Source organism: Danaus plexippus (assembly GCF_018135715.1).
Source record: "Danaus plexippus chromosome 16 unlocalized genomic scaffold, MEX_DaPlex mxdp_23, whole genome shotgun sequence".
NCBI lineage: Eukaryota > Metazoa > Arthropoda > Insecta > Lepidoptera > Nymphalidae > Danaus > Danaus plexippus.
The window spans coordinates 838,646-856,989 of NW_026869851.1; the positions used below are offsets into that span (position 1 = coordinate 838,646).

General features: G+C 29.1%; 1 protein-coding gene across 1 annotated transcript; it reads right to left on the reverse strand.

Annotated features, from left to right (window-relative positions):
• Positions 1-3,106: 3,106 nt before the first annotated feature.
• Positions 3,107-15,924, reverse strand: LOC116771820 (diuretic hormone receptor). The gene is made up of 12 exons (XM_061528232.1): positions 15,796-15,924; positions 15,452-15,671; positions 13,093-13,270; positions 12,533-12,626; positions 12,352-12,454; positions 10,170-10,250; positions 8,721-8,800; positions 7,354-7,479; positions 6,909-7,097; positions 6,282-6,448; positions 5,522-5,636; positions 3,107-5,094 (listed from the first exon to the last, which is right to left on the reverse strand). The coding sequence occupies exons 1-12, from the start codon at positions 15,922-15,924 to the stop codon at positions 5,047-5,049; spliced, it is 1,530 nt and encodes a 509-aa protein (XP_061384216.1). The 3' UTR covers positions 3,107-5,046.
• Positions 15,925-18,344: the final 2,420 nt, after the last annotated feature.

Here is an 18,344-nt window from a genome sequence, read left to right on the forward strand (position 1 = left end):
GATAGATCTATATTAGTTAACTACGTGAAGGGAAGACAATATTACGTGTAACGTAAAAGCTTGAACTCTTCAAGGAGTTTATTTAGGAGATTTATTTTTAATACGTCTTATAAGTTATTCATTGAATTTCAAATAAAATTTCTACTGTTAAGTATTACCTTAGAAAAACCTTACATGTGACAATGAAGATAGTTGAACTGATGCGGTTTTTATGATCGCTAAGTTCACAAAGTTATGGATTTACAAGTCTATTTACAGCTTATTTTGCATTCAGAATTACAATAAAAAATGATTCCAATACAAATCTTCCATGTGACACGTCATTGTAACCTTCTGAGAAAAGCTAGTTTTTTTTTTGTAACAATAACTTTTTATGAACCCCGTTCTTTAGAATTTCTTGTGACTATTATTATATCATCCAAGAATATTTTCAGTAAAGATTTTAAGGCTCTGAAAGAATTCTTGTTATACAAATCTGAACAATAAGTTTCTATTATTATTGTTTTAATATTTTAGCGAGTTCCAGCGAAAAGATGGAGTAAGAAATACAAAGACATAACTTATAAGATTCTTTCATAGTTTCACTCAACATTATTTTTTGCTATTTTATTGCAATTATTTTAATTACACTTCAAAGGTTTTTCCTATTGTTTTATTTTAATAATAAAAGAATTGATGAATGATGCATTATATATATGTGCGAGCGAGGGGATCCTCGTGGAACCGAGACGAAGACCCTAGTTCCATAAAAGGATTTCCAGCCCTGGCGTTCAGTACCGATCACGATGGAAGGGTTTCCATTTTGAGGAAAAGATAGTCTTTACTCAAAATAATACTTGTTTATTGCTAACAAATTCTTACAATGAATGTCAAGAATTATATAGCTGAGATTCTACCACTGCGGCTCCTAAGAGCGACCAATGTAGCACGAATTCAGTAAGATTATGCTTGGACTTTTATATGGTAAATTCTGTATTACAATTGTGGGTACTTGAATAAAACTAATCACCTGATGTATTATTAAAACTATTTACCCACTTCATGGGTAATTTGAAAACGATTTTAATAAACAAATAAGTGAAAAGGAATATTTTTGATATGACTAGGCTCGCGGCGCGGCGCGATGACAATATATTATAGCATTTTAATTGTAAAGACACATTCCATTATATTAATATTATGAACTTATGTATGACGTAATAACATAATAAATTTATATTTATTCAAATTTAAAAAGTAAGTTATTTAATTTAGTCGCCCTGTTAAATATAGAAATAAAAAATATTAAACTTAGAACTGTAAATAATTAATTGAATTATATAGCATGTACACTTATTTCGTCCTCATTTAAAGTGGATTTATTATATATAAATTTTAATTTATCATCACTTATTATAATTATAGACACGAGTAGGAACCTGCTGCGTCCGGATATTGCTTGCCAGTTGCTTTAACAATTAAGCTAGCATGTTCTGCTGGTGTGTAGAATTTTTCATCGTATATTTTCCAATGTAAGTTTTAATTGAAGTATTGGCTCAACATTGCTTTAATGTTTAAAATATAATATTATTGGAAACAAATCATAATTGACTTTTTTAAAAATAACATTGGATACAATTTCACTATTAATTTATTGAATTTACACTCGAAATCTGAATATAACTCAAACGAAAGATTTAAACACACTTCGAAAATCTACTAACGACTAATCTATCACACCAACGCGCGTTACGAACGAAAAAGAGTCATGATGTCCTCTGACAACTGCTTATATGTCGTTTGAGTCTCTTTTACCCTCTCATATTCCTACACTATATTAATTGAATATGAATGACAACTAACAGATGTTGAGTTTGAAATAGATAAGAAGGACAGAAGTTGGCTTCGATATCGAATAAATACTTAACTCCATCCTATAGTTAACTGTTTTCTGACTTGTATATTACAAAAAAAAATTGCAATAGAAATACTAAATATCTTAAGTTATATTTTATAAATGTATTGAGTAGTGGAAAATGAGGTGAGATCTATTTTCTTTACAATAAGTAATTTATAAATCATATTATTTTGAAAAGCCGTTAAAACCACTAAGACCGAAAATTGATCCATAACAATCTTATAACTTGATAACTTGATATTTAATCTCCTATTATAGGCTTATAAAATTAAAACTTTGCAACACAAAAGTTATACTTTTATTAATTTCATATTTTGACTTTGACGTTTCCAAATTGATTATTATAGGCGAAAAATTTGTATTTTGTCTTTATTTCATATAAATTCATGTTGGAAGAATAGGTACATATGTTATATCCAAAAATATGATATCCAAAAGTATTACAGCTAAGCAAAGAGTAGTCTAGTTTTTTGATAACTTATTTCATGAATGTGGTGAGCAGCAAAATATTATATATTTCATTTTTTTAATACCAAATAGATAAGATGTAGTGCGATTATATATATATATATCAATCTAATAATATACATACTTCTGTATTTTCAAATTTTTAAGAGCGTTGTGTTAATAAAGTTAACGGTTCCTTGGAAAATCAACATCTCCAAAGATCATGCCATCAAGGTCAATAAGTATTACGAGCTCACTAACGAATTCACTAGGAAGGAAGTGGGAGGGAGGGGTATAACAGCTGAAACCCTTTAAAAATCTTAGACCTGTTCAGAACTATAATCAATTCATTCTTAGAACGTGCTTCGAAGACAGCCCTAGTAGGTTCGTTTCAAATTTGGTTAGGTAGAAAGAGCATCTCGTTAGATCTCCATCCTCCCTTAAATCTACATTTGGATCGCAAGTCCCAGGTATTGTTGAAGCTCCTCTCGATGCAACGCGATGGACCCGGCACCCTCACGGTCAATCCATTGAATGCTGAGAACTTTCGTCTCTTGAATTTTTGTAATAATAACGGCAAATAAGAAGGATTTAACTAATGATCACATAGAGATGGTTTAAAGGAAATTAAGGGAATTTCCTATCGGATTCCACCACAAAGATTTTTACCATTTTAATGGCGCCTAGGTTGTTCATCATTGTGATTTTATTATTGCTATAACAAAAATATTTCCCTATCTATATAAAAAAAAAACAAAAAAGTTTGATTGACAATTTATTAAATATATAAACATGTAATACATTGTTTGTTTTGTCACATACATGTCTGTGTGAAGAGGGTATAACGCATATACAGAGATAAACTAACGGTAGTGTAATTTAAGTAAATACATTAATCACACGTAGGTACAAGGTTTTACAAACATTTTTCATTATATTTTACATATAATAAAAAAATTACCTACTAGCTTATTTTTGTATACATCTTTTATTCATGTAAATAAACTATTATGTATTACTAAGATATGCTAATATTTTTTTATACATATAGCGTTTTGTTTCCCAATTATTTTAATTACACTTATTAATTAAACGTGTATATGAATATAAACAAGCTTTGGCAACATTTAGTCACAAGTATATAGTTATATGTTAACAAAATACACTACTCTCCTTATTTCGCTTTTTTATTTATTAAGTAAATAGGTAAATATGTTTTTTTTACATAGCTATATATGTATATAAAAGAAACTTGTGTTAGTTACACTATTTATAACTCAAGAACGGCTTTAGGGTTATGGTCGAAAATTGGTGGGGAGATAGATTAGAACCAGGAGACGAATATAGAATATTTCATTTTGTTCTGAAGAAAAAAACTTGATAAACATCTGGTTATTTATGGCCTCTAGGTCGGAAAAGAGTTCTCCCGGCCAGCTATAAATATGTTACTAACACCGAAATTAACGCAGACGAAGTCGCGGGCAAAAACAAGTTAATGTATTAATGTCTACAACGTGGAAGCTTATAAGAGGTATTTAGTAGTTAGTAAATAATGTATTTATATTTAGCAAGTCATAACGTACAAATTACACATAGTATATACTATTATATAAATCTCCGCTAAAAACATTTTTGTAATACCTTAACAGCGGGCTTCTATTTACAGTAGAAATTTATGACTGCTGTGTTTCTCATTACTTCTAGAATATTTTTTTAAGAAAATATTTCATGGGATAAAGCATTTATTTCAGAAATTATCTTAAAACATTTAAATGTATCCAATATTTACAATAAAATATGAATATTAGAAAACGTGAATTTAAACATTAATTATGCAATTATATAGCTTTGTATGTCCTTACCAATATTATCGAAGGTTTAATGGAAATATAATTACTATAATTATAATATAATATACGTGTATAAATAAAGATAAATACAATTTATTTCTAATAATTTAAACAAGTTACATTTTTTTTTATAATAAAAAAATGGCCGTTGTTTTACAACGTTAAAATTTGGATAAGCATTTTGTAATGAAACTATGGTTTCGCTTTAAAATTTCATCCGACGTTCCGGTATTAGTTTCATTCCAACGTCTTTGAAATCTTAAAGCCATTTCTAATTTGATATTGTGATAAATATTAAACAATACTTATGTATACCTAACAACAGCTTTTTTAAGGAATAAACATGTTTTACACTTACCTAAATTATACTTTATCCTTTACATTAAGCGAAGCCTAAATTCTTAAATTTATAGTCTTACAAAAAAATAAATTTTCTTTTTTTTATCTTAAAGTTTAGTTACCCTATAAACACAATAGAACGAATCAATAAGCAAGTCCATATATTATATACTATCCAGTAGCCTATTTATAAAGTCTAAACGCAGTTCATATAAAGCGATATTAAATATAACATTGTATCAGTTTAGTCTATTGTACTGTTTTTACTAACAGGTTTAGTTAAAGAGATCAATTTAGGTTGAGGTAGTCGGAGTTAGTATTGAGAAAAGTTTGTGATGTGTCTGTGTTGCACGTTTGTGTATGTGGGAGAGGGCTTCGCGATCGTGGAAAGGGGACAGGTGTTAGAGGTGATGTAGGCGATGCAGGTGATGCAGGTGAGGCGGGGGAGGCGGCCAGTACGTCCTCCTCGGGCAGAGTGTTCAGGCGCGATAAACACCTCCCCCGCCCCGCACCTCACACAGGTGACTGCTCCCCGCTTGCACTGCCACTTGTGATGTAATCCTGAGATTCACGAAGAGATTTATCTTTTAGAAGGAGTTACATATCAATCATCAGCATTTTAAGATGTTGGGATGTCTTAGACTTTGTCGTGTACACATTTAAAATGAAACTTTATTTACTGTCAGTTTGTTTAGTGTCAGACAGTTTCATCTGCCGAAACTATGGAAAAATGTAAAAATAAAATAATAAAATCGTAGTAATATAGGAAAAATTAGTTTCGTTTCAAGATGTTAATTTTCGTTTTGTGACAAGTCCAGCTACTTCTTTAAATAACGTTCAAGTCTTTTTTGAACAAACTTTTGAATGGCAACAATTTTCTTACATATATTTAAATAAATTATTCATGACCTTGCCATATGTATGTACTATATTTATATTGTCTCTATCAAATCATCTAAACGACTAATGATTTAGTTGTTATGCTCACAGCGTGTAGGTGTCTTCCATCGTGATGTGGAGCAAGAGACATTCGTGGAACCAGAAGTGTTGTAGTCGTGGTTTCCGAAGCAGCCGATTCTCTTTTCGACGGGTGGCTGTACAACCTAATTTTTATATGGTATTTTTTTAAATCTATTAATTCATGTGCTAAAGTTTATAATAAATGAACGAAGCTCGAAGAAATAAACATGGCATGCTTACCTAATATCTGGCATTAGATATTGGTGACAAAATAAGGAGAAGCAATAAACAAACAAAATATTACAATAAGCTGATTACGCAACGATTTATTGTGGTGCAAAATGTAACAAAGCATTTTATTTTATGTGTACTCCAAATCCACATTATGTCCATGCTAGAATTGTTTTCTTCGTGCAAATGTAAAAAACCCGTTTTCTTAAGCACCAAGGTTTATATCCGGTACTCCATATATTCTTCAGACCGTCAGCCTAATGGGGGAAAATGGTAGATAAAATATGGATTTGGAAGTGGATTAAAATTAACTTTGTCAAATTTTGTTTTAAATTATTGTATCAGAAATAGATATTACACTGATATGTAGAGTTGATTAGCTTTGAAAGCATGCAGCATTTGAAAAGAATAAAACGAGCAAAGCAAATATAAGTTATTTGAATTAAATTTGTTTTTCCTTATGATTTCCTATTTAAAACGTTTTACTAACTAAATTTAAAACTTTTGTTTGCAACATGCAATAAACATTAAGGACTTTTATTTTTAAGTTTTTTTACCGGATACTTTCAGTCCTGGATCTTGGAGACCAGTCCTTAGAATAAGAAGCCCCTCTTCGCCTTCCACCTCCAATATTCCGGCCATTCTTCCACCTCTCAACATGGTATCTTATAGCGTGTCGAACTTCTGTGTTCATAAAGCAGTAGAAAAGTGCTACTGTGAAACCCTGGAACATAATAAAAGTGGAATTAAAAAAAAATATCGCCTTGATATTTTAACGAAATTAGAAGTGCTATAAGACAAAAAGTATTTTAACTCATTAAATTCTTAAAAAAAAATTTGGTTCGGGTGAAGTCTTTTATAGTTGTTTTAAGTAGTTAAAAAAAGAGAACGACTTTCAAAGTTCTTGCCAAGTAAATTTAGGTCTGAGGGATTTTTTCGTTATTTCGAGTGGACCTAAGAAGTTATAATGTTTAATATTTCAGGAAAAAAGTATATTAACATTATTACAATGCTATTGAATAATGGAAACAATTTGTAAACATCATCTTATTTAAACTAAACATATGAAATTCATTTTAGCGTTCTTGTTGGCTGTATATAAATATTATTATTGTATGATATTATTTTTGAAACCAAAGAAAATATATATTGTTTTTTATTTCTTTCATTAATTCTAAACAAACCTGTGTTGATAACATTACGGCTCGAGTATAGTCAAAAGTGTACGCGAACCAAGAATCGTCACTGGGTCCGCAGAGCACTAGAAGGTTTGTGATGCCCAATAGTGGTATTAAAACTAACAAAGCCTTTGTCGCTTTCCTGTATTGCTCCGTTTCTAACGTATTAGCCGACCGTAGCTTTGTTATTAGTACCTTTAATAAAACTCATTGTTAGTGTCACATCATGTTTTGTACTCCTTGGGATAAAACCTTTTTTCTATTTTCCATTTTACGTCATATTGTTGGAAATTGCTTTGCACGTTTTTTAAAGATGACATGATTCAATAATTCTAAATATATGTATGGTTTGGAATTTAACCATAAGTAGGTTTATCTTGCTCTTGGTGAGGTTATTTAATCATACATGAGAAATAACAAGATACGTTGATGTAGTTTTTGTTATACGTACCCACATAATCCTAATAAGGAAGAATAGGTTGAGGGCAAGTCCAACAAGAGCTGGTGCTTTATGGATCCAATCCACTTGGTGTTCATGGATCCATTGACACATTTTGGTTTCGCCAGTGATGGTTAACTAAAAAAAAAATAATAGCTTTTGAAATTATTATTACATTTATAAAATTTGAGATGAACAAAAATTGTTTGTTTTAGTAATCTAGACACTAATGACTGTCAATGACTAAGTCAATTAAAACAACAACATATGTATATAATTTTATAAGTTCCTTTGAACATGTTGCAAAAGTATATATAATGTAATGTAGAAATATTATTTTTATCAAGGGGTATTATTGTCACGACATCTTAGCAAAGGAAGATTCATTTCGTACGGATTTATAAAGAAGAACAGCTGTGGGTTATATCAGTTTTTTCTCTGAGCGTATTAAGATTAAGTTGACACTGACATATATGATAAATAGGTATACATTTGCATTTTCATGAAGAGCGAGACCAAATGAGGAAAGGAGGAAATGTGCTTCCTTACTGGAGTAGGTTAATCGTTCATTTTTCACTTTCCATAACATAGTTACTATTTTAAAAATTTATAATAAAAAATGCGTTTAAATTTTATTTGTTTTTATTCGTTTGCCCACAAGATAATAAATCTTTTAGTTTTATTATTTTTTATGTTATATACAACTACGAATGAATAATTACTATGAAATGTTATTCTTGAGACATACATAAAAACTATAGAAAATTTAATTAAAATGTACCTAAAATCTTTTTTTCTTTAAAAGGAAAAAATTGTATTATAAGCCTGAAGTGAATTTGTAAGTGAAGAAATATTGCGCCTAAAGAAATGATCTGAAAGTGTATGATAAGCCTGAAGTGAAGCCTGTAATCACTTAATTTTGATACAATTGCACTACTATTTAAGAATATTGCTTACTACAGAGCTTTGTACAAATTAAATGAATAAAAGGTCAGTTTAAACATAAAACATCACAGTGTAAACTGATTGGAATAAAAACCACATTCTAATTTATAGGAATACTGATATTTCGGAAATTATTATATACTATATATTTAATTACATTTTCAATCATTATTTTTTATTCCCGCTCAGTCTTTTAGATCACTTTTTACATAATCGTAACAAAATCCATTCAGCTATTATCAGGCGGTCTCGTAAAACAATTATTTTGTCATTTATTCTTTATCAAGATTTTACGATGTATATTTAATTTTTTTTTAGAACCTTGATACGCTGGTTCTGTTTTTTTAAACAACTCCTAATTTTTTATATAGTTTATAATTTTTTATGGTGAAAATTTAATGATTTGTGATATTTATATATCATTAGGCACTTACCCCGTCTGGTCCTGTAGAGGGCACCACAGAGACGAAACAACGAGCTATAACCCATATCGTGATGAATATAGCTGGAGCTCCTAAAATATATTGAAGATATTGAAGATAAAGACCAGATATTGAATTTAAATTAATTCCAAGAAAATATAATGTAATAAAGATTTCAGAGAATCTTATGAATATTTTTTGTATTGACAAGAATATCTCGATTTAATTTTAACTTAAATTGTATTGACTCATAGGTTTATATCCATTAATCATAGTCGCAGGATAAGTCTAACATAAAAAATTATAAAAAAAAAATGTGATAAATATTTCTTATACTGAATATATAATTCGTTTTAAAATAACAAATTTTTCATGGATAAAATTTTGTATGACTCCCGATAAACAGATTCTTGTTTTTCGGGATTCGTTACTTATGGAAAAACAACATCCTATCTCATTTGACTCGTAACATTCATTATTTCTTAACACGCTTATACTTTTATTTGTGCCGCAAAACTTTCAGAGAATAAATTCGCTTTGTTGCTTTAATAAGAACATGATTTATATAACAAAAAATCTGACTTAGTGAAGTTATTCTCTGTTCCCTAATAATAAAACCACAAGAACATTCTTTTTTATCGTTAGAAATATTAACATTTTCCTTCGGGAAAATGAGATGAGACTTACTTGTTAAAAAATAAGTCCTACATTTATAAGTAATTTTTATTTATAAAGTAATTTTATGAAATTGAGTCATATTAACAGTTTATCATTCAGTTTTCTCTTAACAGTTTGATTTTTATATTATTTTAATTTTTTTTCTAAGGAATACGTTCAATGTTCTATGTTTGTATAAAAGTATTTAGATTCTTTGTTATGTCAATTTAATTTAATAGTTGACAATAATAACAAATGATTTTATAAGAAAAGTCAAACTTTTCAGAGGCACAGTTGCAATTTTCTTATTTTAATTTGAAGTAAATTTAAAATATTTTTTGTTTATTTAAAATATACATGATGATTTCAAGTAAACGAAAGGCCTTAGATTTTCGCGAGTTGTATTCATTTAAATGAAACTAGTATTTTTCGGATAAACTACGCGTGATTTATTTTTGTAAAAAACCGTGATCACGGTTGCTGAAAAGTAACCGAAACGTCGGGAGTATGTAGTTTTTTACAAAAATAAATCACGCGTAGTTTATCCGAAAAATACTTGTTTCATTTAAATAAACGAAAGGCCGTCTCTTTTTTGAATATGTGTAAAATATTATATCTTTATTGGAAATCAAGGATATTTTAAGCTGAATAATTTATATAGAATGAAAGTTAAATAAGATAAACGGAGATACAAATGTTCATAACATAAATACTCGTATTTACTATGTATTGCTATAACACAGTTGAATTTATAAATATTTTAACTTGAAAATGGATTTAAAAAGCTAATAGAACGTAACTTACCCCATCCTATGGTCGTATAAACTTTTAATTTGATATTTTCCGCAGTAAACGTTTCCACAACTAACATGTATAAATAAAGACCTGAAATACGAATAACATTTAGAGACACTAATTTATTGTAAACAAGACAAACCAAATAAATCATAAATAAATTAATTTGGGTAATTAATTATTATATGATCTGGCGCATAAAAAACCTATGTCAGTGTGGTGTTTTGTAGTAGTATTCTACGGGAATCTTAGTAGATTCAGAAATTAGTATCACTTAATTAAAGCTATGGTTTGATTTGAAACATGGCAAGTACCAATGTGATCTTTTCCAAGTCAGATGTACTTTCTAAGAGTACTTAGACACCACCGATGGGCGGTGTAGAAAATCATCGTGAGGCACGTGGTATTATAATTTCAAATTATAAGATTGAAATAGCCAACCCATCTTGAGCAAGCGTGGTTATTAATTCTCTAACCTTCTCCATGTGAGAAAGAGGCTTCCGCTCAGCTGTGGGCTCCGATAGGTTGATGATGATGATGATGATGGTTTTAGGATTTACTAAGCTATTTATTAGATAACATTTTTAGCGATTTCAATAACTATATAACAACAGTGATAACAGGCAGACGAGATGAATGTGCGTCGATCAAAATGTATTTTATAAATAACATAGCTCATCAAGAAACCATAGTTTTATTTCAATGTGTACTTTTAAATTTTTAGATGTCAATCAGTATAATGTATGTTTGTTTTTAAGGGTTTTTGTGTATAATATATTGTAACAAAAAAACCAAATATATTCCTATTTACTTTTAAGAAAAATATCGTTGTCTTTTAAAAAGTGTATATTTTCTTTGAATCGACGTTTCGATCATTTGTTATAATAATCTTTAGCAGAGTTGGGAATAATTAATATTGTAAATTTAATTATAACTTTAAAAGAAATTTCTTATTATTTTGTATCTATTCAGTGAAATAGTTTATAAAAGAAGGTGACAGTTGGATAAGCGACCACAGATTACGTGTGACAGTTTTGTTAGTACTTTGACGACAATAAATAACAACGAGGAGAAAAAGTTGTATGTTTTATTGTTTTATGTAAAATTTTAGTTTTTTGTCAAATAAATATAAAAAATGCATTATATAAGCAGTGTGAAGTATATAAATCCGGGTCATATTATATACATAGTATATTTATAATATAAGGCATCAAAATTATTAAGCTATTAGGATCTAATTTAACCCCAAGGCTCTGTTTGTTGGTTTAGTAACCGTTAAACCAACGAATAGGGTTATCCGTCTGTTGGCATCAAGTTTGTGGCGTGGTTCACCACAAGTTAGGGCGGGGTTGTTCACGTTATTACAGAGATTTTGAATTAATAAAATTTTAAATTCAACAGCGGATATTTATTACATTTTAAATGTGTCGGATATGTTGAAATTTTTTTAATGGTTTTTCGTTTCTATTTATAATTTATCTAGGTAAGTATAAGTTACATGCTGAGATCTAAGATTTTCGCGAGTATTCATTTAAATGAAACTAGTATTATTCGGATTTACTACGCGGATTTTATTATTTAAAAACTACATAATCCCGACGTTTCGGTTACTTTGCAGCAACCGTGATCACGGGCAGACGAGGTGTCTCACCATTATGTAGTTTTTAAATAATAAAATCCGCGAAGTAAATCCGAATAATACTAGTTTCATTTAAGTATAAGTTACAGTCTTCTACCTATAGTTTAATGTAGATTACTGTTATTAATTTTAAACTCGTTTTTAAGTGAAAATTAAAATATGTTGGAAGTGTTATTTTATAGTGAATGTTAATCTATTATATTTAAATAAAACTAATATTTTTCGTATTATACTATGCGTGTTTTAATTTCCAGCAACCGAAACGCCGGGTGCATGTAGTTTAAAAAAAAATACGCGTCGTGTAATCCGAAAAATATTAGTTTTGTTTAAATGGATACTCGCGAAAGTCTTAGATATCATTAAATCTATTATATTTCAGATTTTTTGTAATCAGAACAAACATAATGAGATAGAATTTTTTGGACCAAATTCAAAAGACTTTCATTCAATGAAAGTGTGTAAGAAAATCGCTTATATATAGTGACCTATACATATACATACGTCCTTTGACGTAATAACTGTCTAGTAATATAAATTCATCTCGTAACTTACCTTCCACTAACATCCAAAAGAAATTCGTCAAATAGAAATAATGCATGCATATAACAAGGATCATACAAGATGTCTGTTCTTGCTGAGCCTCATCTGACCAGTTCTGAAACATAAAAATTGTCTTAAAAATATCCTTAATGTAGTACTTTTATTGTAATATTCTTTAATCAAAACCACTCACCTGTAAAGCTAAATTCAACATCCAACTACATGCTGATAATATATAAGTGGACATAAGATTAGTGTGTATAGTATTACGTAGACATCGCAAGTCTCTGGAAAAAACATTCATTCTTTAAGCATTTTAAAATTAGTAAAAATTTTAATGGTCTCCTGTAAGTATTTAAAGATATTCTACGAATATTATGTCGTCAGACCAATCATAAAAAACATTTTTTTTTCTTTATTTCGTGCTCCCTTATTTAATTTCAATGCCCAGTTTCATCTTCTCAAAATGGCTGACTTGATTTGATAAAACAGAACTTTATATTTTACTTAAAATTTATGTTTCTTAGAAGATTAAAATATTTATCTTATATTTTTTATAGAACTTTTCAATATTACTGTAGTCGAGTTGACAATAGTTAGAAAATAAATAAAATAATTACAAAATATTTTTTTTATTACTGGTAATTAGTTGTATGGATTGTGTCTAAATTTAATGCGTAGAACTTTATTTCAAACTCTTAAAAGGAATATGTATATATAAATAAATGTGTATATTACTATGATTAAACTTACTTGAAATATAGGAAAACGAAAACAGCTAAAGAGAGAACGGCTAAACTGAGCGTATAACCGGCTAAGTATATTAGGCTGGTGACATCTGTAGGAGAGACATTTGCTATCCGTTCGGTACAGTTTGCGTAGTTTGTGTAATTGTGCCATTCACCCTCCAGACAGAGACGGGAAGCATTTTCTAAAATATAATAATGTTGCCGTTTTATTACGCGTGTTAATATTAGCTGACTTCAAAAAACGAAGGAGGTGTCTACATTTGACGCTATATTTTTTATGGTGAGAATAACTGTGTTATTTATGTACTGCTTTTGATTTGTCGCACGACAGATATGTTAAGAATGGTCCCAAAATTGAGGGGAACTTACGAAATTCCTAGCTAATTCCGAAATCTTTCCGAGGTCCTACGAATTTATCAATAAAAAATATTCTGTCATTGCTTGGGTTTTCCAACTATTTACATGAGAAAAATATTCCAAATAGAATCATTTTTTGTTTTTTTTTTTTCTGTCATTAGTAGACAGCAGATTTAATAGTATTTATTTTTTTTTCGAATATTCGCATTGTAATGAATATCAAAGATAATTATTTATTGACATGTATTTATTTAACCTTTTAAAAAACATTTCAAATGTAAAATAAAAGCATTTTCCCCGTGTCGATGTTTAAAATATAAAACATTGAAACTCAAACAAATGTTTTGTTCTGAATTCGCAATGTTATGAATGATTACAGTAATTTCAGCCTTTTATCTTCTTTCATAGCATATATGAGATTGTTGTTATTATTTTGTGAAGTAAATTTTTATAATAAAATAAGAAAAAAATGAAAGCTTTACACTCATAGAACAACTAATTATATTGTTTGATAAGCTTCAATAGTAAGGATTTAATGAAGACGATCAAATATTCTCGACGAAGATTGATTGATAGACAATCTGACGCGGAAAGGCAGTTTATTCCTCTCAAAGAATCGAATTCAAAATGTATTCTACGTATCAATACATTTACAATAAGTAAAAGGCCGTAAGCTCTCAAGCCATATACAGACAGCGAGCTTTTTCGTTTTCATATACAAGGGCATTACCTATACAATACTGTATTTTAGATTCTTGATTACTTACGAAATCTAATATTTATAACCCTCGCATAGTTCAAAATGTCGTTATTGGTGCAGTTAAATATGTGTCCGGAAAATGCCTTGCTTGAAAACTGTTAAAAACTCGTTATGTTTAAACTCGTTATGTTGAAAATTGATAATAAAATTCGTTATGTTTAAACGTTTTTAAAGTTTATTCGCCATACAAGCCTCACAAGGTTTTGGTATACATGTATAAGAAAAAAATACTTCTGGTTCGCTAAAACAAGTTATCCATGTACGACTGAAATTAAAAAAATTCATAGGTATAAAGCCTCACTTGAATTTTACTATTTACTACTGAATGTTTATCTTATGACAAATAAGACGGTGAATGATAGTATTTTATTGCAGTTTATGCATTTATTTAATAATATCCGAAAACAACATCTCTAAAAATTATCGTTAACGCAATTCCTGTTAAGTTTCTTCGTTTTAAGTATTGTATGCTATTTAAGTTGAAAACACTAAAAACAATGAAATACGTTTGTAAATAATCTACATTTACCGACGGAGAGTCTTAATTTATCGGCTTTAATCATAAGACGTCACTGACGTCATAGTAAATTTAAGTGATATCAAAAATAAACAAACGTTTAACCCGTATCGACCTGAGTAGAAAGTTATAATTAACAATAAAATTTGTTAGCTGTTTTTACTTTCACATTATTCGAGGATACGATAATTTGGAATCCATGTACATTTTAAAAACTAAATATTGGTTAATTTATTTTTATACATCACTGATCAAATTATAATGTAGATCGCGTTAGCCACAAACAAGTCGGTTATGATGTTTTAAAATAACGTTTTCATAATATTAGGTTTTTAATTTATACGTACAGAACAGTACTAGTAAGTAAAAAGTATTTTCTAATATTTCGGGTTATAAACGCTGATAAAGCTTTTAATGTGTAAGAAGACTATAAATTTTTAATTAATAATGCAAAATATTTAACTTATTATCTTTATATAATAACCAAAAATACGTTTTCTTAATATAGCAATGGTCTGAAAATTTATAACATTATTTTCAAGATGGTAAAATTTAGAAGCGTCAAAGCAATTAAAAGACTTCTTAGAAACAAGTTAATTTTGATGTGACTCAATTAATACCACGTAAATTAATTCACACTCTCTTTCCAAATCTGCGTCAAATTTGTTATCTCAGGTAAATATAGTAAATGAACCGTAAACGAAATACGTACATATATATTGTACTTACGGGTGTCATCGTACTGTACTCCATGGAATTCACTAAAACACTTTTGCACAGCTAAAGTATTCCAAGGGGTGGCATCCCAGCACAAAAGGCCATCGAAGTAGGGCTGGCAGTAGTTTTCAGAGTAATTGGAGTTCCTAGCAAGGCATTCCTCGCTGGCATTCTCCGCTACTGCCTCAGGGCCCGGCAAAGTGTGTAACTCCTCCAGTTTGACGTTTATATGTTAATATGGACTAGATAATTATATATTTCATACGGTCCTTGAACTCGGCACTAATTTCTCACACTTATATATGCCTGGAGGTTAACAGTTCCATCTCGGGATAGGCAGCTCAAGTGTTTCACACTCCACGCCCGAATGCACTGGATTCTGCGATGAACTTGAGCGTCTCCAGTAAGAATGTTACCATGATAAGGTTGTTTGCATGCGGCTTGTGTTCCAACTTATCAAATGATAAGACTTCAACGGCAAACATCGGCAGTCTATTAAGAGTATTTATGGATCGAGCAAGGAACTCTAGTTTTTCTTCAATTGTCTTTTATCTCGTTTAACCTGCAAAGAAATATCATTGTTAATATTTGTTTTATGATAATTCGGGTAAATTGGATACGTGTATTTTTGTTATGCACTTTAAATATTAGTACATTTTTGAAGGTCGGTAAACCATAATTTATAATTTATAATAATAACTTCTCAAAAATTAATATTATTGAATTTTTTTTAAGTATAAGATTTTTTTTTATTAGTTTAAGTAAATGTAAAACAAAAACTTTTGTTTTACATTTTTTACAATAGTTTTCAGTGCAAAATAAAACAAAAACATAAAGAAAAGAGTAAAAAAAAATATCAAATGATCTACGAGTATCCAAATAATTTTTAATGTTGTAAACTAGCTTTTCCATACATAATTGAACACATTAACATAATAAAATAAAAAAAGTTGGCTCAAAAGAGTTATTAAAAATTAAAAGTAAAAACGGTTTTACTTTGTTATTGTTCCGATAATTCCAAAGATGGTTGACTTTTCAGAAGTGTAATATGTTTAGTTTATATTAAATAAAATGAAAAAACTAATATTTAGACCAGTTTTTATTTCGTAGTTGATACGTTATATCCGAGCGTTTTATTTGACTGGTCTTTGAACACTAACAAGTGTCAACGAAATTTGTAGGCCTCTTAATTCTATTGACTTTCCTTAACCTATAAAACGGTTTGATAGTGTTATTCGACATACATTTAAGTTCATATAATTTATTGTATCTTGGATTTAGAACAAAATGTAGTACTTAGATAAAACCTAAATAGTAAAGATGGCCTTTTGTATGTGAAAACCTATCATACTAGGCAAGAATATATTACAAATAGATAGATAAAAATAAAGTTTTATTACATAAATTAGGTTTGTTAATGGATATTTTGCGAAATAAATAGTTCTAATGTCAAAGACCTAAGAAAAACACGACCTAAATGATCTTAAATTCTCAGTAGAAAATAGGTTGGTAAAAATTGATAATAATTGTTCGAAAGCAAAAAAACCATGCGACTGTAACTTCAGGTTTTTGTTAAATGTACGTATAAATTTCATGTAATTCACTCTAAGTATTACTTTAAGACAAAATTAGATATGTGAACCATCCCTTAATTTGGTACATTTAACCCAACCTCGGCGACTCGGCTATTTTAATCGCAGTTAATTCGGCGCAGCACTTAGTTTATGTTACACTTCGGTATTGTGTTCAACGTAATCCAACTTTATTTTACACAACTGGACTCTTTACGTTCTAGCGAGTAGCTTTCTATTTGGCTGGTGTCGGATAAATGGAGTCAATTTTTTTAATTTGTTAAGTTTTTCTATTCTGTTTTGACTTTATAAATATGTACTTACAAAATCCTTTTGCAAATTTTCTATTATATAATGATTTCAATTGCATCTTTTTTTATTTTAATATCAAGCTGTTGAGTTTAATCATTAAATCAATTATTTAAATATTTACGATCGAAGTTTTTAATTTATCGTTAACGTTTTTTTATTTAAAATTATTCTATGCATTTGTCGTATGATTTTAAAAAGCAATATCTTGGACACATTAAAATATCCATTAAACACTATTCTGTAGATATCACTGTTTTTAAAGCCGTTTTGATATTTCATACTTTGTATCTTGACTGTAGGTTTGTTTTGTAAATAATATATAATGTATTGTATGTTCTTCAAAAATTGTAATAAAAATGATGTAACGAGACGCACATATGCAATGTAATTATAGCTCAACAGGAATATTCTGAAGAAGTTTTTACTAACCCGAGCCAGTTCATATCCGGCCTCAAGCTGATTGGCTACAGCTTGGCTTTGTTTATTTCATATTATATTTTATTTAACAGTGACGTGATATTTGAAGTGAATTTTTAATGTATTCTACGCGATGAATTGTCTATATGTGGGTAAAAAAGTGTAGCAACCTCTTTCTATCGTACATTTCAGTAATCAAGAAAAACACAAGCCTGTTTTTATGAATGTAAGTTATTTGTCTACATCCTACTTAATATTAAAATAATAATACAATAAAGGTCCTCATAATTTTGATTTTAACTCCACATTTGGAACACGTACTGCCATTTCCAAGATTAACATTATCAATATCCTGATATCTGTACGTAAATTTTCTTACATTTAACATAAGCTATATTGTGTCAAAATAGCTTGATACAAGTTTTTCAGCCATAATATAGGCTCTCCCATACTACAAATTCACGCCACAGAAATGGTATTAATTACTTATCGCATAAAAGTGAAAATTGTTTCTTTACCAAAACATAAAGATTAAAAATCCCTTTAAATATTCAGCCTTAGGGTTCGATTTTACATGTAATTATAGTTTTTGTGAAAATTATATA